At 36.5% G+C, this 23143-nt stretch overlaps 1 protein-coding gene across 1 annotated transcript in view; it reads right to left on the reverse strand.

Annotated features, from left to right (window-relative positions):
* LOC104129292 (ABI family member 3 binding protein) overlaps positions 1–23143 on the reverse strand; it is a 157668-nt gene that overhangs the window by 44326 nt on the left and 90199 nt on the right. Inside the window, exons 24-37 of the mRNA XM_035897581.1 lie at positions 22766–22831; positions 21060–21134; positions 19894–19968; positions 18833–18907; positions 17914–17988; positions 17283–17357; positions 15945–16010; positions 14626–14706; positions 9066–9134; positions 5719–5793; positions 4519–4566; positions 3943–4017; positions 1570–1644; positions 703–777 (exon numbers count right to left, since the gene is read on the reverse strand). Of these exons, the coding sequence (XP_035753474.1) occupies positions 703–777; positions 1570–1644; positions 3943–4017; positions 4519–4566; positions 5719–5793; positions 9066–9134; positions 14626–14706; positions 15945–16010; positions 17283–17357; positions 17914–17988; positions 18833–18907; positions 19894–19968; positions 21060–21134; positions 22766–22831 (1005 nt within the window). The remainder of the gene's footprint in view (positions 1–702; positions 778–1569; positions 1645–3942; positions 4018–4518; positions 4567–5718; positions 5794–9065; positions 9135–14625; positions 14707–15944; positions 16011–17282; positions 17358–17913; positions 17989–18832; positions 18908–19893; positions 19969–21059; positions 21135–22765; positions 22832–23143) is intronic.

Genomic DNA, 23143 nt, shown 5'->3' on the forward strand with positions numbered 1-23143 from the left:
AACTGTAAATGTAGTAGGTGCCAAAACTTCACAAAACCAAGAATGTACACAGAACTAGCGATACGTACAAGAAAAAGGGTAAAAATAGTCCCTTTTATATGACTGATTTCTTTTCAAATTGGAACACATACTTAAATTTATTCTTGTTTTGAATTATTTATTGGTGGAATTAGTGAATATACACTCACTCAAAAGGAAGGTTCAACTGATGCTTTCAGAACCATCAGGAGTCATATAGGTCTGGCAGTTCACTAGTATGTAAATCCCAATTAAGTATATTTTTAAGGGTCAAATTCCATTACCAGGGTACACAAACATAGGAGTGGTTTGATTTACAGATATTCAGAGTTCTACATGAAGGCCCTCAAATATGTTTTTCTCTAAGCATCTTTTGATAGGCACAGAAGAGATGCAATTCCTTCCAAGAACACTCTCAGAATGTTTGTATGTTGTCTACCCTGCTATACAGATTATTCATCAGTGACGGTTGTCACATGGCTGAAAAGCATGTATGACCCATCAAAACTCAACCATTAAAAATACAAAAGAGCTCTATCTTCTTTAAATGCATATTTAATCATCATTAGAGAATCTATTTTTTTGTAATATGAAGAGATGTTAATCAATACTTGATTCATTGAGGAAAGACAACCCAAAAGAAACCCTGAATATTCAAGCACAACAAAACAATAGTGTATTTACCAGGTTTTGTGTGTGGTACATCTGGCCTTGGTGATGGTCTGGGCTTTGAAGAGACTCGCCGACTTTCTTTTGGACCTGTGAAGATGAGCGAAGTTTTGAACATGTTATTGAGGACGATGATTCAACATAAGTCTTTTGATTTTCCTGACAGGGGATTAATTTCTGCAAAGAAATTTTTTAGGATGTATTTCTCCTATTTGAGAATAATCACAAAGAGATGTCCTCTCAATGCAATCAATATTACGTTAGGGCAGAGACAAAAGTGACTGTTGCAGAGCAGTGTTGGATTAACTCTCCACTCCTCTCAGTTGTGCCAAACAGAGCTTTCTACAGAGTAAACTGCTGTTGTTCTAGCAGTTTCCCTAGTTGTGCTTCTCAAGTGTATATATTCAAAAAATCTGCTGTCATTTAAATCAAGTTTGCATTAAAAAAAAGTCTCCAGCTAAGCAATCAAAGCAGAAGATATGTTGAAATCTACCACTAATTTTCAAATGGACAGAACTATTTCCAAAGTTTTCGGAACAGGAAAGTACTGTATTTTACACTTGTAAATGAGTAACTAGAAAATACAAATACCTCTGTCACATTGTATGGAAATTAAGATGCAAATTTTCCTATGTGAAGGGCTCAAGATAGGTGTTAAAACCCACATCCCTACAATTATACAAGTTATTGACATGTATAAATATCTAGCTGACTATCTTGTTCCATGACAGCTATATAGCAACAGTATTATTACAGTTTATGACAGTAAAACACAGCCTATTCAATAAGTATTTGTGTACCTTCAGAGAACTCATCAATTTTGACAGTTTTCAAATTGATAAAATTTTCATGCGCTAAGAGGCAAAATATTGATAAGCTTACTTGCTCTAGTTGGAGGAACACGTGGACTGGGTGATGTTTTAGTTTTGGAAGGCCCATGATGTGTATCTTTAGGAGCTGGAAAAAAGAAACTAGGTTACACTGCACTAAAATTTTCCGAGGTATCGGTGTCCACTACCACCCATAACAATCAATAAAAACAGAGCAAAGATTTGAACCAAAGATGGAAGTGATACAGATGAGAAGTGTTTTTTTGAACAAAATGAGGCTATAGAGAAAACAAATAATCTTCTGTGACATATCATCAGCTAAGCATGTGATAGAATTACTTGTTCTATTTAATAAGAGGACTTAAAAAAATAAAAGAAGAAAAAACCAAAATAAGTAGCTTCAAATTGAAAGATGCCACTGGTCTGTAATGGAGGTTGTACTGGAATGATTCACAGTACCACATTCAAATGATCAAAATTCCTTTGTCAAATGGATCTGCCTCAGGGAATCATATGACCCAAAGGTCACCGAAGTGATTCTGTTCTGACAGTGGAATTGAGGTTTGAGTGAAACAGAACTATTTTTCAGACCTCTATGAAGGGCTGAATTTCATTTAGTAAAACTCAAGGGGAAGGGAATCAGAGAAAGAAAACTTGCAGCGTTCAGTTCTGCTCACCCAAATCTTATGACTAACTAGAACAGTGCCACCTCTACAGTACGACTGAGAGCGTGGAAGTCAGGATCCTGTTCTGATCTGCCCTCTGCCTCTTATAATTAAATATTAAAGGAAATTGCTCTATATTATGTGCATAACAACTTGAAAGGCACAAGGATCCTTCTCAGTTGTTTTGTAGAAAATAAGAAGAGAGACAAAGAATCTTGACTGTTTAATTATTAAGGCTCGTACAAAGAAAGGTGAAAAACTTTTGCAGGTCTACTCTTAAATGGTTTGTGTTGAAGAGGAAGGACAACATGGCTATTCAAGTAAGAAAGTATCATTACCTCCTGTTGACTTTGGTTTGTCAGTTCTAAATGTAATTGGTTCCAGAACTGCATTAGTGCGATAAAAAACAAAAACAAGTATTACCAAGGATAATCAAAACATTACAATCACTACCTCCACAATGATCACACCATCCTTACTACAGCCAATGACAGACAATCACTCCTCCTTGAGACTCATTATATGTCAGAGTGTTATGTTGCTCAGAATTGCTTCCAGTTGAATTCCATAGCTCTAATACAGAACAGAGCCCAAATGCAAATCTGAATCTTTTGTAAGAAGCCACAAAGAAACTGTGGGTGGTTTTTCACCTTCAACTTTAAACACTTTCCTGACTTATTTCAAGGTTTTGATTCAAACAATAGGTGCAGATTTGCTGGGGGAGAAAGGAACTTTAGTTGTCATCTTTCAGCCCATTTCTCCAGCAGCACCACCTAAGTACTGCATATAGCTTGGATACCTGTACTGGGTCTGGCTGGGATGGAGTTTATTGTCTTCATCGCAGCCCCTGTGGTACCCCATTTGAGATTTGTGACCAAGAAAGTGTTGGTAACACACCAATGTTTTAGCTATTGCTGAATGGTGCTTGTTACAGCATAAAGGATTGCAGGGGCGGTAGTCTTTCCAAAGTACCCATTTGCTCCTAGACTGGCATTGGTCTGCTAGTGGGATGTGGTGAATGGTTGCCTTTGTATCACTTGTTTTCTTCCCCTCTTTTTATCCTTTACTTGTTAAACTGTCTTTATCTTGAACTATGATTTCTTTTTCTTTCTTTTGCTCTGCCGATTCTCTATGCCAACACACTGCAGGGTGGATGAGCAAGTGGCTAGTGGATGTTTAGTTGGCTGAGGTCAATCCACCACAGTACCTCATGCAATTGCTAGTGTGAGTTGTATAACTTTCTTCCTCCATCCTTAATTAGCCCAGGGTTGTATATTTCTCTATACCAAGCTGTGTAAACAACATTATAGAAAGTATTACACATTCTTAATTCTCTGAACAACATAAGGGCTTGCAAAAGCAGACTTAAAAGTGTAAATGAATGATTGTGCCTGGGAAAGAAAAACACAAGTACAGAATTTGAGAAATACAGAAAAAACACCCCCCTCCTTTTCACTTTCACTTTCCCAAAATCCAAGCAAATTCACACAGGAAAGACCTATTTTCACTAACAACTGCACAGAAAATGCCCACTGTTGCAGTGACTTAAAATGTAAGAAAGAACTGAAGATAGAGCTTTTAAACTCACCAGCTTGCTTATAAATTCCACTCGTCATGACATGTGATACTGGATTTTATCCCTCAAGGAATCCTACAACTTATATGCCCAAGGGATACATATAAATCTGGAGCTTCACTTATCACAGTAGAATTCATAAGACAAGTTTCAGCCTGATAAGATAAAGAAACAATGTACTTACCAGGTTTGGTTTGTGGCACCTCTGAGCTCGGTGATATTCTAGGTTTGGAGGGAACACGCTGTGTTTCTTTTGGAACTGAAACAAAAAAAAGATTCAACTATTAAAATCTTTCAAGAACTGAGACGGCCAGAAGGCATAATATTAAAATAGAACACATGCCTTTGGGACCCTCTGGTAACACAAAAAGCTTGTATGAGTAATGGAGAAATGTGAATGTCTGGTACACAAAGAAACAGTGCTGATGGAGAACCTCTGTAACAGGATAACATAAGGCAAGGCCAGTATGGATGGACAAGTATAAAAGATAAAGCAGCACATGACAGAAACTGAGTATAGCGACACATAGTCAAAGGTAGATTGTGGTGCTTCCGTCCACTTTACTGAACACATTTGTGTGAGAAAAAACAAACAAGATGATTATGAATTGTTAGTGCAAAATCACAAAAATCTTACAGAAGGACTAAATTTAATAGTAAAAAATTATGACAGTGGACTACAATGAAGATGTACTTGTGATGCTCAGTTTATACCGAGAAAAAAGCTAAATGTGATGGTCCCTGTAGGTAAAACTGTTACCTATTGTTGGTTTTAGTTGATCAGTTCTAAGTGTTATAGATTCCAGGACTGCATCAGAAACAAAACATGAAAGCTATTATGAAAATGGAAGAGAATAATTCTACTTACAATTAGTATTACTTGTCTAGTAACAGCATTTTCAATTATATACTATGTATACTGCATCAAACAAAACCTGTTATATTACATTAAGTCTCTGAGAAAGCAGTGTAAGCTGAAACATAATGGGAGCTTAGTTCTCCCATGGGCTTCAATGAGATATCCAAGTATATATCACTCCCTTATTCAGAAAATGGCTTTTTAGGGACACAAATCTCTTCCCTTTGTGGTGTATTTCAAATGCAGTTTATATATACAACTGGAATCAGAGGCCGCTTCCTTGTTTTCTGGATACTATATTATTAAAGAGTATTGTGGTATATTGCGTTGCATGATCACATACTTCAGCTCTAAACTAATATGGATCTAAAATAAAACTGAGTGCTTAAGGGGCATAAGGATATGAACTTGATGCTATTTTCTTGCATTTCCCACATTAGAAACAGAGGCACAATAGAAATGGTATCCCCCTCTGTGCCAATTCTTCTGTATGGTAGCAATGAAAAAAAATGTCTTTGGATCTTTCAAGACAATCACAAGATAAGTGGATGATGCTGTAAAAAAAAAGTTCTGTATGTTATGGATTTTTGAAGAAACAGTAACTTTTTTTTAAAAAAAACCCCACAGAACAGTACAAACCTGTAACATTTGTGTGACAAAAAAATAATGAAATTTTTCACATTTACTAAAAGATAACATCTGTTGGGATTTGATACCCTTGTAATTTTCTGTTGATACTACCAACTGCATAGCAGAAGACAGAGAGTATTTTTTTCTGCCTACAACTGAATTCAACTGCACTCATGTTTAATGACATAGTATAAAAATACAGTATTTTGGAAAACACCATAAATTATCATTAATGCTAATAAATATTAATATTTATAAACAAATATAACTATGCACTGGGTAATTTACTCATTCATGCAGGAAATAACATCGTGAAATTACTACTCCTGAAAACTGTAAATAAATCACTGAACACACAGCAGAGCAGAACCCCATTACATTTTAACCAGCTCAGATAACTAGCCAGCTGCTCAGAAATACGTTTCAATCCAATATAAACTGTATTAGAAATAATCACACAAAGTGGTTTACCATCTTTGGCCTGTGGGATATGAGGTTTGGGTGAAGTTTTAGGTTTAGAAGGAATACGTTGAGTCTCCTTTGGAGCTGGAAGAGAAAATGTGGGCAATAAGTTGGTTAAATTGCACAGCAATTAGTGTCCGATACCAAGTTGAACACACAAACACAGAAGCCTCATACCTGCAACAGAGGAAAAAAAGTCTCTTTATGGGAAGTAGGAAAGAAAGTCAGGTAATACGCTCCATGTGTTTACAACAATCTAAGCAAAAGAGTGGAATTTTAGTCATTTTTGAAGCTCAGGTTTTATTTTTTTAAATAAAAAGCTGGGACAAGCACAGGCAAGTGTAATTTTGAGAAAAGTGATTCAGAGCTGCCAGCATAATTCTCTTAAAAAAAAAGATGTTCCAGCTGTGAAGAGAGTAATATGCCCAACTGTCATGAAAGCCAAGCAAGAGAATTACCTAGAAGAAAAATGAAGTTTAATGAAACAATCCTAAGGCATAAGGTGATTAACTTCAGTGATGCTTTCTGTGATGAAAAAAGGGAACACAACTTGCCAAGGAAATATCATTACCTATCATTGACCTTGGTGGTTCAATTCTAAGTGTAATAGGTTCCAAGACTGCAACAGAAACAGTGTGACAGGGTAAGTATGGAATGTACTCCAAAAAACTTAAAATTACTCCACTGGTAAGTATAAAAGCAGGAGCTAATACTACACCACAGCAATGCGGATCTTCAAATTAACTTTTACTTTTTAAAATCATGGACAGTTAAACTTCCTAATAATACAAGTTCAATAAGACAAATATAATTGGACAAACTTGATGGCAATGGAAGCAAAAATATGTTAATAGACAGTAAATCATAGAACAAGCAAGGGAGGAGATCACACAGCTTAACTCAGAGACAGCAAGGGACTCTTTTGATATACAAAAATGTCAGGTATCTCCAAACTGAAATCTGCTACTGCTTGACAGTGGCATGCTGACCATGAAAAAACAGTTGAATTTTTTCTCTAAGGTGAGCAGTCAAGCAGAGGACTAACAGGCTGCTATTGGTACAGCTATATAAGTATCCAAAAAAACTTATTTTGATAAAGCCTCTTAGTTTTTTCTCATGATATCCTCTTATAATTTGTATCACGAAACCAATATATCATGTCCTTTTCCTCCTCACAAACTGTGCCAAATTGGGGGAAAAAAAGGGAAAAAAAAAATCACAATCCTAAATTATGAAATGGCAGAATCTATAAAAAATTCCTGGCAGTACAGAAAATATAATAAAATAGTATTAATTGATAAAACCTCCCCTCTCAAGGCAGTAACAACTAAAGTAACATATAACATACAGACATATGCACCTAAACATAGAACTTTTTCTACAACCTATACTCACTTAACCCTCAAACTCTCTTATACATCTACCTATTTTAAAAATGGGATTTGCAATAAATAAAGCTATAAAACTTTTTTTTACAATTGATGCTTTTGATACTACAGTATTTCTTCCACTTCTATCAACATTCACAGTATAAAATAGCCTAATACTAATAATGCTGCAAATGAGGAAAAAAGCCAGTAAAAGCAGTATTAACTTCTTTCTGTCAACAATGGCCAGATACTGTATAGAAAACTTAAGCTAGTTACTAATCTTTTTAATATGCTCACTACGTATCCCTGGTTTGCAATGACATTGCCATTATTCAAGACCATCAGTTACCTTCAGAATTCAAATTCAAAACTTTTTCTATAAAACACTCATTTCTATTTTCACGTTGCCTTTGAAAAATCAGTGAGTTCTTAAAAAGAAAAAACTTTCACATATTCAGAATAAAATTACATTCTTTGTTAGGTCTGCAAATTGCTTTCCGAAGCAATTTGGTTTTTCTTTGTATAAGATTATCCCAATACAATGAATGACTTCTTTCTCCCCTCCTCCAGGAAAAAAAAATTCAACTTTCTCACTTGTTTACTTTCTGCACTAATAGCAAGACTCGAAGTACACAATTTCAAAAGAAGCCCTATCAGATTTAGCTTGAGGTGTTTCAGTTTTAGGAGATAATCTGGGCTTCAGATGTGTAGATTGTGATTTCAGATACTGGAAAAAACTTGGTTTGTAAAAAACAGTATTTAAGCTGAAATTAAATGGTGTACCATAGAAGAATCACATTCACATTCAGCAATGAAGAAATGAAGTCTAGGAAATGACATTCAGTTTATATCAATGAGTAACACAGAATAAAATGGTGCGATGGGTTTAATGCATGAAATAGTATTGGATATGGGCAAAACAAGCAGATAGAACCTTTGAAGAAAGGGATAATCAAAGAGTTGGATGTTCTTCTGCAGCAAAATTAGCTTCTAAGAGTTTACCCAAAAGCCAAAGAAAAGAGAGCTAAGAAATGATGCTAAGAAAACATTGTTATCCAATGGTGACCTTGGCAAATCAAGATCATTAGAAGAGTTTTGAGAGTACTTTATGAAATAGAACTTATTGCAGTTGGAAACAGTGAATCTAAGTGATTTGTTGCTAATTCATCAAAACAAATTGATTCCATTTAAGCACAGACTTAAAGCCATTCTCATCCAGTAAAGTATTATATATGTAGTCAGCTTCATCCAGGTTTTAAAGAGCAAAGCTATACCCCTGAAAACACCTTAAAGCACTTCTCAGAATACAATTTGCACAGTAAATGCAAACAGTGACTCAAATCTTCCTTTTAATTAGATAAATTTCAATGCTCCCTGCAAAGAACACCTTTTTTCTTAGCCTACATTAAAAACATATTTATTAAACACATGACTAAATATATATTTCCAGACCAAAAAAGGTAATTCTCATGTGTTACTTTTTATATAAATGTTCCTCCTCACTAAAACTAGAATTACTTTATTTTCTTAAATTGAAAATGAGTTTCCATGGATTAATTGAAAAGATACAACATCTTCCATAAATATGAGAAATTATCAAGCAATGCTCCATTATGTGCAACAAAGAACTCCCCTTCTGCAGAAATTGTTCAGCAGTTAGTAGTTTTAAAGGTTATTTTTAGAATAGGTATATTATTTTTATATTTCATAAAATCTTTCTTATTGCAATAATTCTTATTCTTTCTTTTTTTAATGTAATTGAAGGTTCTAATCAGATACCTTTGAAATGATATCCTGTCTTCTAGAAGACAATATCTCCATGCTAGAAACATGGAGAAATAATAAAGCACCAAGACTGTATTTCCATTTGTTGGGTTTGGACCACATGTGAGTAAGCAAGAAGCCTACAGGAAACAGTGTTTTCAACTGCACATGTTATCAGACCAATGAAAAGAAGAATGACTAAAGGCGACTTGTAATCATTACCCTCTGCAGTCTTTGGACGTTCATATGTGTAGGGACTCCTAGTAGTGACTGACACCGGAATGGTTGCTGCTGGAATAAAGAGAATTTTCTTGAGAGAAGTACAGATGCATCTATATCTATTTCTCAGTTTCTGGTATGGCTCAGCTGCTCTTGCTTCCCAATTAAAATCCACCTCCTGCCCTCTATTCAAATGGAAAAACTGAGTAAGTAATAAATTTACTGAATGTTTTCAAGCAACAGTAACTACCCTGTGCAGCTTCTGCTGCTCTTTGAAAATAAAAGGTGCATTTATGCCACAAGAAGCACTGCAAGTAAAGGAGCTCTCTGAGTCTTAACCTTCCTGTTTTCCTGACAATTTTTTTTTCTCGTTATGGCTGTAGACCACTGAAAAGAAACAGTTCCAGAGAAATCTTTTTTCTTTGATAAATCTTTCTATACATTTTCTTGAGTTTCTTCCGAAGTGATGCAAAGGTTAGATATGAAAGATTTAATGTGCAAATAACTGCAAAGTCACAGAAAGCAAGGCTGAAGATACCAGTAGGTTATCTAGTGCTACAGCACATTAGATAACCAAGTTAAAATCTTCCCATCTCTATCCAGAGTAATTAATTAAGTTTGAAAGGAAAGAACTCCAAAGAATCTGAACAATATGAAGAACTCTGAAGACAAAGTTGGTAGAATTGATTAGTATTAGAATGACTTTACAACTGAAGTCCATTTTCATTCCTGAATACATTTACAATCATTAAGTAATCAATGTGCTTATCCAAACCTTCAAACTTCACTTCACTTGTTTACTCTGCTTTGACTCTTCTCAGCCTATGTTTTATTACCTATACCTCATGGTGCTCTCTCTCTTTATCATGATACAGATTTTAATTAGGAAATCAAAAATGATTGATGAATATTGTACCATGTACCTCAAACTTTATTTTTGGACATACTGACAAATTGTCATTTTGAAGTACACAAACATTTTAAGACTCACAAGTACACTCACTTTGAGGAAGTTGTCTTAAAACTTTTAAATACAGTAAAATATGAGACCTAAAACTTCCAAAACTCTGTCAGTTTAGATATAAAATGATTTTATTAATTAAAAAGTCTATTTCCTTGAGAGTTTATGATGAGGGGATTATATTTGTGGTACTGTGTTTAAGTTGAAAAGACTGAATAAAGGAATGACATATTTCATTCAGAATTTTAAATCTTCATTTATTTACTGGCATTTTTTATAGCTAATGATTGATGTATTTCATACTATTGCAACTACTCTAAAAAGCAAAATACTCCAAAATGCCTTCAGGACAAATAACTTGGGCAATTAAGTAAACTGGTTGCCTAAAGAGGTTGTGGATTTTCAGTCCCTGAAGATGTTAAAAAACTAGACATGGTCCTGGGCAACCGGCCAAGGTGTCCCTGCTTGAACAGGGGAGTAGGACAAGATGAACTCCAGAGGTCCCTTCCAACCTCAACCATTCTGTGATTACCTGAAAGGACATAGCAATTACCCAGCATTGTCATAGGCTATTCTGGATGCGAAAAGACCTTCAGTTTGGAAGGAGAAGCTTTACTGGGAACTGAAAACTTGAAAAAAAATTCTGACAGATAGCAATTATGAAGTTTTCCTATGTTCTCTGGGAATTGGATCTCAAAAGTAATGTTCACTGGGTAGGTAAACCTCTCAAGACAATCCCCTTTAGAACTGTGTCATACATTATAATTTTCAGTGAAGTGACATGAAGTGACAACACCATTCTTTTTAAAAAGAAAAAAAAAATCCAGTCCAGTCCAATCAGTTCTTTCTCCCAACCACAGGGCCCTGGTACTAGTTGGGGTCAAAAGGTAGAGAATGAAAATACGCAGAAGCAACTATGGAAAAATCATTCACTAGTAGGACCTCTTTGTTCTTTGCCAAGTCCTGTTCTGAACTGCCACATGTGGAAGTACTGCTCTGTCCTGACAAAGGTCAACAGGGAATTCTTACCTATTTAACAACTGGAGACTACTTTTCTACACCTGGCAGCACTGAATGCTGCAAAACATATCTGTGCCTGAGCTCTAAATCCAAGCAAGGAAATCCAATAAAAAGCATGCTAACCTACAAGTTAGGTACTTTGCACATTCTTCCAGAACTAACCTAGGGCTATATATTCATTGCACCCTATTCTTTTGATGAACCTTAAATCACTCAGATATGTTTTTTCTTTTTCAAACATAAAATTCAACAATGCTATCCTCCTCCCAATCCTAAAGAGATTGTGAAAGTCTCTCATAATGATTTCTCCTTCAGCTCATTTAAAAAAAGTTAATTAATAGATATATAATTGAAATTTAATGTAGACTTTTTTAGATAAAAAGAAAAGGTTGAGCTGGGAGATGTATTTCTCAGAATGACAATCAGAGGAGAAAAAGACTGGGAGGAAATAAAATGCCTTTCATTTTCTCTGACTTTTCTGAAAGGAGAGCATTTATATAAAACTCCCAGGCAATCTAAGAGGACTTTGACATAAAAGTTACTCTTGATATTATTGAACAATTTATCAGATTATCAGGTTGTAATCACTGAGCAGCCAGGTAACCTAAAACTTTGAAGTACAGGAAACAGCAAGACAGACATGGATCAAGTTATCAAGCAGAGTTTTCATAGGCTGAGAAGGCATGGTTCTCTGCTATGGCTGTATTTCAAAAGATGCATGTTTAGAAGTCCTTCCAGGACCCTCACAGTCCTGGTAAGGGAAAGAAAACTATGCACCAATCTAACATTACTCTATCTTAACTTCAGTACTGCATTGAGACTACAGAAATTTAAAAATAGTAGGCGGTTGAGATCCTCCTCTACAACAGATAAGTTCTGCCTTTTTGTTGTTAAAACAGTTATGCAGTTCTCTTGCAAAAGTGTCATATCACACAACTGGAAATGCATGGATGCATATGAAGAACTAGCATTTTGTACAAGAGGCACAAGAGAGTGCATATTTATATGCACCTACAGGGACTCAACAGGGGTTCATTACAAAGAGCTATTCTTGTACTTTTCTGGAAAGAAAATGTTGCAGTGTCATTGGATGCATGGTAGGAAATTAATTATAATTTCCTTTCATGAAAAATTGAGAACCTAGTATGTTTAGATAGAGAGGTTAATGCTAGCAATAATACAAGTGAGCACATGATCGCATTGACAACAAGAACTTTTCTTTCATGCAGGCAACAGATTCAATTACCCACATATCAAAAAAAAGAATGAAGCTCTAAACTTTCACTACAATATACAGTTGGTTGGTTGAAAAACCTGAAAACTGTTTATATAATTTTTTTTAATGAAGTTTTTTTTCTCCACCGCAAAAAGACACATACTTCACCAGAAACAGTACAAAAGTCTTATTAACAATGAGAGCCAAAATTAACTTTCAGGAATTCTCTTTGACCCAAAGTGTAAGTCAGTGATCAAGTATCAATTTGGCACATATTCCTCATTATTGTGATTCACTGTTAAGGACAACCACTGTCATGGCACAAATGTCTAATTTAAGCTGAACTCCCAAATTACGATGGAATACAGAGGAGATCCTGCTCTTTGACCATTTTGCCACCTACCCCAAAGCCAGGTTGTCCCCATACACTGCATATTTTATGTCTCAAATAATAATTTCTGAACAAGAATATAATCATTTGTCCCATCAGAACAAATGTTAAATTCACAAATACCTACTTAAAGGAAGATTCTTACAAGCTTAGTTGTGATTAAAAAGTGTTTCTTGGGATTCCATCTGATTGATCAGTGAAACCACTAACAAGGAAATGACAATCAAGAGGCATGGATACAAATACAGAATCATGCTGCCTTCTTCATAGTTATATAGAAACTTGTTATATGGCCATTCATGGTGGAAACATTGATATACGGTGTTGATCTTAGCAGTCAAAGGGTGTAAAATAATTTTATGCAACAGTTTCCAAATGAGTTGGCTTTTTTCTCTGCTGTTTGGAAAAAAACATGCAGGATTCAGATCTATATTCAGACATAGGCATCACAGCAGAGACAAATGTAATTATTCTAGTAATACAATACTGGATTTCCTACACTAAAAATGTTGTAGGAGCTGTAATCACCATGAAAAACTAATTAGGCACACAATTTTGAGACAGTTCCAAGTCATAAATACCATTTAGTTAACAAGCTCCATAAGGAATTATTTGGTCTGAAGAGAGTAATTCTTTTTATGAGCAAAAAAAAAAAAAGTTACAGAGAATCTGGAAAGAATTTAATAATATTGCCTGATCTCTTCCAGGATTAAGTAATATATTGTTACAATATACAATTATGCAATTTTAAGCTTTCTAACTTCATTATAAATCATTGTGCTGGTTTTGGCTGGGATAAAGTTAATTTTCTTTACAGTAGCCAGGATGGGGCTATGTTTTGGATTTGTGCTGAAGAGAGTGTAGGTACAACAGGGATGTTTTTGCTGTTGCTGAGCAGGGCTTACACAGAGTCAAGGCCTTTTCTGCCTCTCACCCCACCCCACCAGTGAGCAGGCTGGGGGGGCACAAGGAGTTGGGAGGGGACACAGCCAGGACAGCTGACCCCAACTGACCAAAGGGGTATAGCACACCATATGACATCATGCCCAGCATAGAAAGCTGGGGGAAGAAGAAGGAGATGGGGGGATGTTCGGAGTTATGGCATTTGTCTTCCCAAGTCACCGTTCCACGTGATGGAGCCCTGCTGTCCTGGGATGGCTGAGCACCTGCCTGCTGGTAGGAAGCAGTGAATGAATTCCTTGTTTTGCTTTGCTTGTGTGCGCGGCTTTTGCTTTACCTATTAAACTGTCTCTATCTCAGCCCATGACTTTCCTCACTTTTACCCTTCCATTTCTCTCCCCCATCCCACCAGAAGGGTGTGAGAGAGCAGCTGTGTGGGGCTTAGTTGCCGGCTGGGGTTAAACTATGAGAACTATGTAACACTAGTAATATTTTTGCAACTGTATTCACTTATTCTTCAGCTCCAGAAAATGCCAGATGCTTTTCAACCTCTGACATACATCACAGACCAAGTTCAACCCTAGTGTGAAGGTGCAATTTCATTTGCCATCATAAAATATGCCTTTACGAAATTCCAGAGCAGGTTTTCACTCTTATTTCCACAGTTTCAGGTTAAGTTTACATACGCATTAATGATCACTGAATCAATATAAATCCCGTGGTTCTAGGTAAGATGCTATAACCACCAGCAAAGCGGCAGAATTTGCATTTTCTGTACCCTGTGCTGAACTAAGTTGGAAAACTTGTTACTGTGAAATAAAAAGCAGAAAAACAATTTGTTTCAATGCCAGGCCATGAGACTTGGTGTTTTGGGATATAAAAGTTAAAACTTTTCTTGCCTTGCTTCAATTTTTTTTTTGTTTCAATACAAGAATAATGTTCCTCAAAAAGCACAGCTCCCCTCAGTGCCCATCTTTCTGATGATTAAGTGCAGAGCTTCACACAGAACAAAAGCACTGAAGCATACCACTTAAGCAATACGTTGTAACAAATGTTTGCTACAGAAGTTAGTTACCCGGTTTAGTTCGTGGCTTTTTGGGTCTGGCAGGTGGTCTACGTTTAGGTGCAGAAGGTGTGAGCTTTGCTTCTTTAGGAGCTGAAAGAAATATACTGGATTATAAGATTATCCTTTCCACCGTATCACATAAAAATCACATTCTTCAAGCCTGAAATGAAGCAACAAACAGCTACTGGGAACAAAAGCAAATGGCAAAACCAGATTTGCTAAGAAGGCTTCTCAAAATTTTTCCTAAGACTACTCCAGTAAAATCCCTGCTTGTTCTTCACTGTAAAAGTCAGTAAGTAAATTTATAATATGTAATTGTACCTTACAATCACAGCAAAATGTTCCTCTCATTAAGTTAGCAAATTAATTTTTTGCAAGATACCTAAGGCGTAAAATAATAATGCTGTTTATCCTTTTGAACTCCAGGTCAATTTTAAGCCAATCAAAAGACACATGTAGACAAGATATGCAACAATGTCCTCCATTTTCAACAATGTAAAGAAATTACAGGTAGGGAGCTCAAAAAACATGGAATCAGTAATATAAAAGGGAATTACTTCATAACTGAATTCTGTTAATAAAATAGAAGTAGTTGTCATCTAAATGGTAAAAATTAAGAGCAACCAGTTCTAGAATCCTTTTTTCCCCTGCACATGCATGGGCTGAAACTGTAATTAGCTCAATATGACTGTTAATCTGACATCACATAAAGCTTAAGGTGAGTTTCAGGTAGTATAGTCAGTAATTTTGTTCATTTTTATAAAGCGGTGCTATAAGACTGCTTTCCAAGAAAAAGTTTCATAGCAGTAGTCACAGTGGAAAGGCATATGACATTTACAGAAAGAACAGAATAGAATAATACACATGAAGTGAGTGAAGACTGTTTTTCAAGCCAAAATGACATTCAGAATGATTCATAAAAGAACGGTAGAATAAAAACATCCATCTAGTGCCACAGGAATCCTTCACTGAGAGTTCTAGGATTAACATTCACCATACAAACCTTGCACTTGGCCTTTCAATATTATTTCTAATGGGTTTCCAGTGATTTTCTGAGCGTAAAGTGTAGAAAAACTCCCAACAAAATGGAAGACAATTCTGATCCCCAAAATCTTACTGTACTATAGAACTAGTAAAACCATATGAAAAAAACCTCAGCTTTCTTCTCCTAAGTTTAGAAAAATGTATTTATGAATGATTATTTCCTAACTTTTTTCCTCAGATAAATGGACTAAATATAGTAAAAGCTAAGAGAGAAAGTAACAGAGAACAAATTGTGGTGTGGACTGCAATGAAGATTGGCCAGCAGCTACAGAAACATGTATTACCTAGTGTTGCTTTTAGTTGTTCAACAGTCTGAGAAGTTTTAGGCTCCAAAAGTGGTGGTTTAGGGGCTAGAAAAGAAAAATTCAAGTGTGATCAAACAGATCAGTAGATGTATCAGCAGTAAGCCAAAAGCATTATCATTCCAATAGTTCAGGGGATTTGTTTATTTGTTTTTAAATAGACTAGATAAGCATGCAACTAAGTCCTACTCTTATGCGTAACACCCTACACTCCTTTTAGCATTCTTTCCTACCAATCTACACACTGTAAGCTCGTGGCTATGTGTGGAAGTCTGCTTCTGAGGCTCTTTCCCCATATTTATGTTTGCAGGACATTTTTAATCCATTGTTTGATTCAATCAACAAATACATTTCTTTTATGTTATGGGAGAACAGTGAGAAAGGACAGATGAGGGCTTTGGCTGCAGTCCATAACAAATACCAGAGAATCTAGACTAAAGAAGAAACTTCTAAATGCCAAATCTTGCTGAAAAATCTTAAATCAGAGCCTGCAGTTGATTATAAGACATGTATAAAACATCAAACTCCTGCTTTTTACAGACCTGCCTGTTTATAAGATACGAGAACAGAAACATTTTAGGGCTCTAATAATGGACACCATAATATTTATTGGTCCAGTACCTGAATCACTAAAGGAGGCAAATTCATCTCCCTTAATCCCAAATCAGAAAAAAATGAATACAGAGATCTATTTTTTGATCAAAAAGCAGAAAAGGAAAAAAGACATAACACGATGATAATGTTCCTATGGTCAAAGAATTAATCATCTCACATGTATATGAAAGTTTCCCCTTCTACTTTGAGAAAGGTCTCCTATTTCCACTAAAATGGCAATCCTTTCCCTTGAGCTCCCTGCAGGAGGACTCATTGATCACATGAGAAGTACTTCACTTTCAATCAACAAACTGTTGTGACTAGCAAAGATGCCATCTTTGCCATAGCATGTCTGTGTGGAAGTGGGAGACGGGGATTGGCAAAAGAGAGTTTAGAAATAATAATCATATATACTGTTTATACAAGTGATATGAAAAAACTCTGTGCCACCCAGAAGAAGTTTTTTCCCTTCCAATCCTTTAAAAAGGTTACAAAACTAGAGAGCTTGTTTTTATATTTCTCACTGGACCCAAATGCATAAAACTGATGAGCTTAACTCTCATTCCTTCTGTTAGGCAACATCAAATGGCTGATTTTAGAACGATGAGTTAGTCAAGTTGCTCATGTATTGTATAGTTCCTGTCCTTTTTAGGAAGTTTTGCTTAGATATTTTTAGTGAGCATATGTCTCTGCATACTGACTTATAAAAATGGTGTGCACAATTACCAGGTTTCACATGCTGTACTTCTGGGGTAGCAGATGGTTTCAGTTTAGAAGGAGTAAGTGGTGTTTCTTTTGGAGCTGAAAGAAAGAGCTCAGTTTGCAATCAAAAATTGTTTAACAAGGGCTTCCCACAACAAACAGCACATGCCACAAGTTTATACTGAAGAAAAGACAACTTAGTATGGAATGTCAAAGCCTTCTGATGAAATCAGTGTTTAAAGTGTGGAATGGAGATGATATTGAAATGCTGTGCCTTGATGAGAAATAGATTCTATGCCTCCAAAACAATTAAAATTTCCACTATGAAAGCTCTACATATCAGAGACAAAGACAACACATGCATGTTTATGAGAATGAGAAAGATAGACAGAACACTCTAATAAAAGGATGGTGGACTTTTTCATGCAAGAGGCAACTTTTACTTCTCTGAGGACAGTAAAACCATCCTGAACTATATTCTCAAACAGACATGTATCAAGAAGAATCAGTCTAATGCCAATGGAAGAACAAGACTCTATAACCAGGAAAAAGAGTAATGATTATGCATGTGAAATGATATGCTGGAAGAAATGCATTCATATGGGATGAAGTGCTCAAAACAAACACAGAGTTTTTCACCGGATGAAAACATTACCTAATGTTACCCTTGGCCATTGAAAAGGACGAGAAGTTTTAGGTGTGAAAGATTCCAGAACGGATTCACTTGTTGCTGTTGGAAGAAATGGTGACAGTCATAAGAGAGCAAAGAGCTAATGGAAGAAACCCTTCATAAGCAAAACCAAATTTGTTTTTACAGGAACAACAAATATTTCTCTAATGCTTGGACACTTATCAGTTTAGTATGTATTAGAGAGAAATTCAGTCTTCTGAACTGCACAGAGCTTCAGTGACCATAAATCATCACATTTGTGATGTGCAGAAATTCTGGATGCTTATTTCCTCCTGCCTTCATTGCAACTAGTCTGGATCTAAACTACGGCCAACTAAGATTTTAAGTTGAGCATTTGAACATTTTGAGTTTTGGTCCATTACTTAAGGAAGATGTTATGGTGTAAAATGTAGGAATTTAATGAAGACAAGATGTTGAACAATCAATTAGTCAGACATTAAAACCATAGAAAATTTGGAATAGAAAGATGACAACCGATCCAACTGTGGTTTCAGTCCAAAAGCACTGAGTGTCTGTGACTGTTAACCAATTTCATGCCATTAAGGGTACACTCTCCTCAGTATTTTTAACAAGGCTACAGCAGTAGAATTTCATCTACAGCATACATAACAGTATTTTCATCAGCACTACTGCACAATACGACTGTTTTCTCAATTATTTATGTGGCCTATTTTTCAAACTACTGTAGAGAATCACATGACTATGAGTTGCTGTATGCATTTTAAGTGTGAGAAAGCACCAATTTCAAGCATTAACAGCAACCTAAATTCAAAATTCAGGAGTTAAGGTCTAATCCAAACTTGCACTGAAAGCGTACTCATTCAGTGAGTTTTAGAGCTTGGTTTGAGCTACTGGATTAAGAACTAGGTAGAGATTATTGTACCTGGTCCAGCATCTGCTATTTCAGGCTTACTAGCTGTCACAGGGCTTGAAAGAACAGGCCGAATACCACTGAAAGCTATAAAAAAACCCCAGGTCACTGTATCTATGATTAATAATTCTACACATAACTTTTTTAGTTGTGTAAGAACAAACAAAAAATGTTATAGGTTATAACATACCTAATTTGCAATGCAGAGGTCCACCCACAATAAGTATGCCTTACCTTGACAATGGAGCAGTGCTGGTTTAGAGTGGGAGCTGAAGCTAGTGGTTAAAATGACAACTGAAACTAAAGTGTCGGCCGACCAAAGCTAATACTACTTTAGATAGCATGGTCCATGTAGTTTAGAGAAATCCGGAATATATAAAGATAAAAGAACTTCTACCACCATGGTTATAAACACAAAGCACTCCAGAAAAGGCAGAACAAATATACTCTACAAAACTAAAAAACATTGCAAATATATTTCTGTAAAAAAGACTGTCTTAATTCTCTTCAGTGCTTTGTTTTCTGTCAAGATTTTGTTAGTGAATTTTAATGTCATATAATCTGTACATATATATACACATATAAGCCAAGGGTAAAATAAAGTAAAAAAACCACTGAACAGTAAGAAATAGTAAGAAAGAAGCTTACTATGCTGGCATAAACAATATAGAGTATATAAATGTGTACATCCATCTATTTGAGAGTACAACAATTAAGCTTGCAAGAAAAAAACCAAGTACTTCTAAGATTCTTAGTAAGCTTTAGGCACTATTACTATTACTATTACTATTATTATTATTATTAAACCAAGCTTGCGTCATTTAAATATATCTCAAAATAGCTCTAGAAGCTTTTAGAGAGACAAAGGTAAGATCAGAAACACAATCAGGTGAGTTTCTCAGCAGCAAGCACAAGTTGTCTGGGCTCATGTGAAAATGGGTGCACAGATGATAATGACTCAAGCAGAAGACAAGTATGGCGGATGACCAAAATACTGGGATGAATAGGATTTCCAAAACTGTTATCAAAACACCAGAAGTGGTTTAACTGAAAATCTAATGCATTACTATCACACATAGCTGTTGTTAGCACATGAGGTGTTCTGGAAAGTGAAGGCATAGATTTTTCCAGGTCAGCCAAACTTGCAACTGCAGAAAAATGTAAATAACTCAGAGAGAGAGATTCATGTTGGCATGGAAATGGGGCGGGGGGGATGACGATGGTCACCAGAAAAAGTAAGACTGCTTTACATTGCTTTGCAAGATGCCAACACCACTACAATACAGTTTCATAAGATTTCCAGCTTGAAAAGACATGAACAAACCCTCAAAGTTTTGAAAAAGTCACACACACCTAACAGAAACACCCTGACAGAAACTGCAGTCTTCCTGAAAGTAGATTTATCAACAGGAGTCAACTGATCTGTGTGCGTGTAACATCAAAATAGCTGTTCTTTTGACTTCACCTGTATCTGTAGAAAGAGACCTACATATTTAAAATATATGCTAATACGAATTTCTACAACCAGGTATTTCTATTGCCAATGCTTTGCTTGTTTCAGTTTAACAGATGCCAGTATTTTGAGTTATAGGTTTTAATATAGCACAGATCATGTAATTTGTCATTTAAATTTAGCTGTGATATGTTATATAAATCACATAACATAAATCAAAACAACTTTTGTGACATACTGAAGAGCCAGAAGGTGAGGCAGAAAATTCAAAACCATACTGTTGAAATATTGACTGTCAGGTTTAGGATAATATTCCTTCTCATCTCTCACACATTTATACCTTTTCTATGAATACAAATATAATCTTGGATAGCTATGACCCCAACAAGAAAAGTTCCAACATAACATAACTTGAAAAAAATGCTTAGTAATGGAGAAAACTGAAAAAAAAAAAAAAGTGTATGGTATGACTAACAAAAAATTGCCCAGGGTAAAATGTCCCGTTCAAGAAGACATCTTCATAACTGATAATGACTCTGTCTAGCTAGTGGTCCTTACATCTGACAGATTAAAACCACCCAAAACAATACTAGTTCCTGTGGGTTTTTTATTTGATCCTATGCCACAGAATATCATCATGTAGTTATAGAGCCTAACTGCCAAACACTGCAGACAAGGTTCTGTTCCAGACAACACCAAGCAATCAGAGCAAACAGCCTGTAACTGTTAACACCCTTGATGCAAAAACAAATCCTGAGCTATGAAAGTATCATAAACACAATTTACCAGTCTCTATTTTTGATATTTCTGCAGATACAGATGTTTCGGACAGGAAAGTAATATGATGAGAGTCCAGTGAAGCTGGAAAACAAAACAAAACAAAACATTCCTTTTGGCATAATCTGAACCTATAGACTGAACAGGTTTCAACCCATTACTATGAAACTAGGGACTTCAGACAGGAAAAAAACCCCAAATGCACATGGAATGGATTTTTTAATGTGAATGTGTGAAGATGCACTGGTGATGCAAATGATGAAGAAGCTGTTGCAAGAAATATGAAGAAATATTCAAATACATCAGACAATATGATGGAAAAATAAGAACATAAAAATTAACTAAAAAAAGAGATGAAAGGCAAAGAAAGGCTTGCTTCTGCCTTGCACAACAAGAAATGACATACAAAATCTCCATTTGAAAACACTATTTAAAAACAGAGGTAATAGAGGAGAGACATAGAATTCCTGATACATAGAAAGCATTTTCTTACAAAAGAAAAGATAGAAAGATCCTAAAAGGATTAATATAGGCAAGAATTGCATCATCATTGGAAAAGACCTGGAAGTACATGACACTCAGCTGACAAAAATTCAAGTGCCACAAAATCGCGCTTCAGAATCACATTCCACCACTTAGACTGAGACACCCAGAGACATGGCCAGCACACCTGGGAACCTAGAATTCAACTGCATCTCAATGGGAAGGATACATTAACTTTCAGCGCACTTTTAACTTGCACTCGACTTCAGGTCTGTAGGCTTGCCACCATGCTCGTGCACTGCTTTGTTATCTCAAAAAAAACCTGCCAGGCCACAGGACCAGTCTTGTACACCCGCCAGTGTGAACTCTCTAAAGAGCATCTCCACTTGTTGTCACCAAGTGCCATATCCAAGGCCTTCAGCAAATACGGCTTTTCATCTAAGGCTGTTTCATCTCTACACTTACGCTTCACCCCAACGTAGGCCCAAGAGAAATAACAGTTCAGCTAAAAGCACGACAATATCTCTTGGGACAACTCCTGTCTTGCATTGTTACCAGATCTGCAAGAAATATCGTTACTAAATTAGGTCGGCAGCATGGCCAGCTGCCAAAGGCTGCCATTGTTTTGAACCTTGAAGAAATATGCCGTGACTCACTGAAAGCTGGAGAGAGGCATCACTCTTAAAACCCCACCGTGACCTCAAAAGCAGCAGTAGAGCAGAGCATTCCCAATTCCAGGTAATGGCAATGTAAAGCTGTGGGCAGATGACAACCAGCCACTTTGCAAGTCAGCGGTGAAGCAACCAATAGCCACACCATTGGACCACGAAAACCCGGTGGGCAGCTGAACTGCAGTGCTGTCATCTTGCACCAGCCAAGCTCAGCCCAGATGGGTTTTGCCTCCTATGAACGCTGTCGTATTTGAATGCGTCAGAGAAAGGGAGACCCACTACCAAACCACAGAGAAGCAGGGGAATCACAGCCGAAGGCAAGGCACGTTCTCTATGCAAGATGTCATTCAGCCCCCACAGAAAATGCTCATCAGCAATGGAAAAAGCATGGGATCATACAACAGAACTGCAAGTGTGGCGAGCGTTTTGGCAAGCTGAGCTGCACCAACGAGTCTTCATACTCTCCGTGGAAGATGATAAGGAGGCCAGGTGGTTTGGGGTGGGAGGCGTGACGTGGAGTGAGAGGAGAAAATGAAAAAAGAAGATTTTGTTGCTAGTTACCCATCACGGTTTGCTGGGTCGACAGGGAAGGAGGAGTGGTGGACTTCCGCCTTGGTCTTCGAGTAGCTAAGATCAAACAGAAAAACGACCTTCAGGTCTGCAGGCGGGCTGCTGTCGCTTGGGTGGTGTCAGGACAGAGCTATAAACAAGGAGATGTGGCCCTGCTTGGGGCAGGCTACCATGTCACAGCATCACTCCCCGTAGCAGCATGATGCTATCTTTCAACTGGCAGAGGTAGCCCAAGGTAGCAGAGTAAGCCTAGAAGTGGAACCCCAACAAAGGCAGCAGAAAGCCTTCAAATGGAGCAATGTCTAATAAGGAGCCATAAGGGACAGCAACTGCATCGTGGACCCACTTTCCAGGACATGAAAACATCCA

The sequence above is a fragment of the Egretta garzetta genome, unplaced genomic scaffold, assembly GCF_000687185.1.
Source record: "Egretta garzetta isolate BGI_Z169 unplaced genomic scaffold, ASM68718v1 scaffold367, whole genome shotgun sequence".
Taxonomy (NCBI): Eukaryota; Metazoa; Chordata; class Aves; order Pelecaniformes; family Ardeidae; genus Egretta; species Egretta garzetta.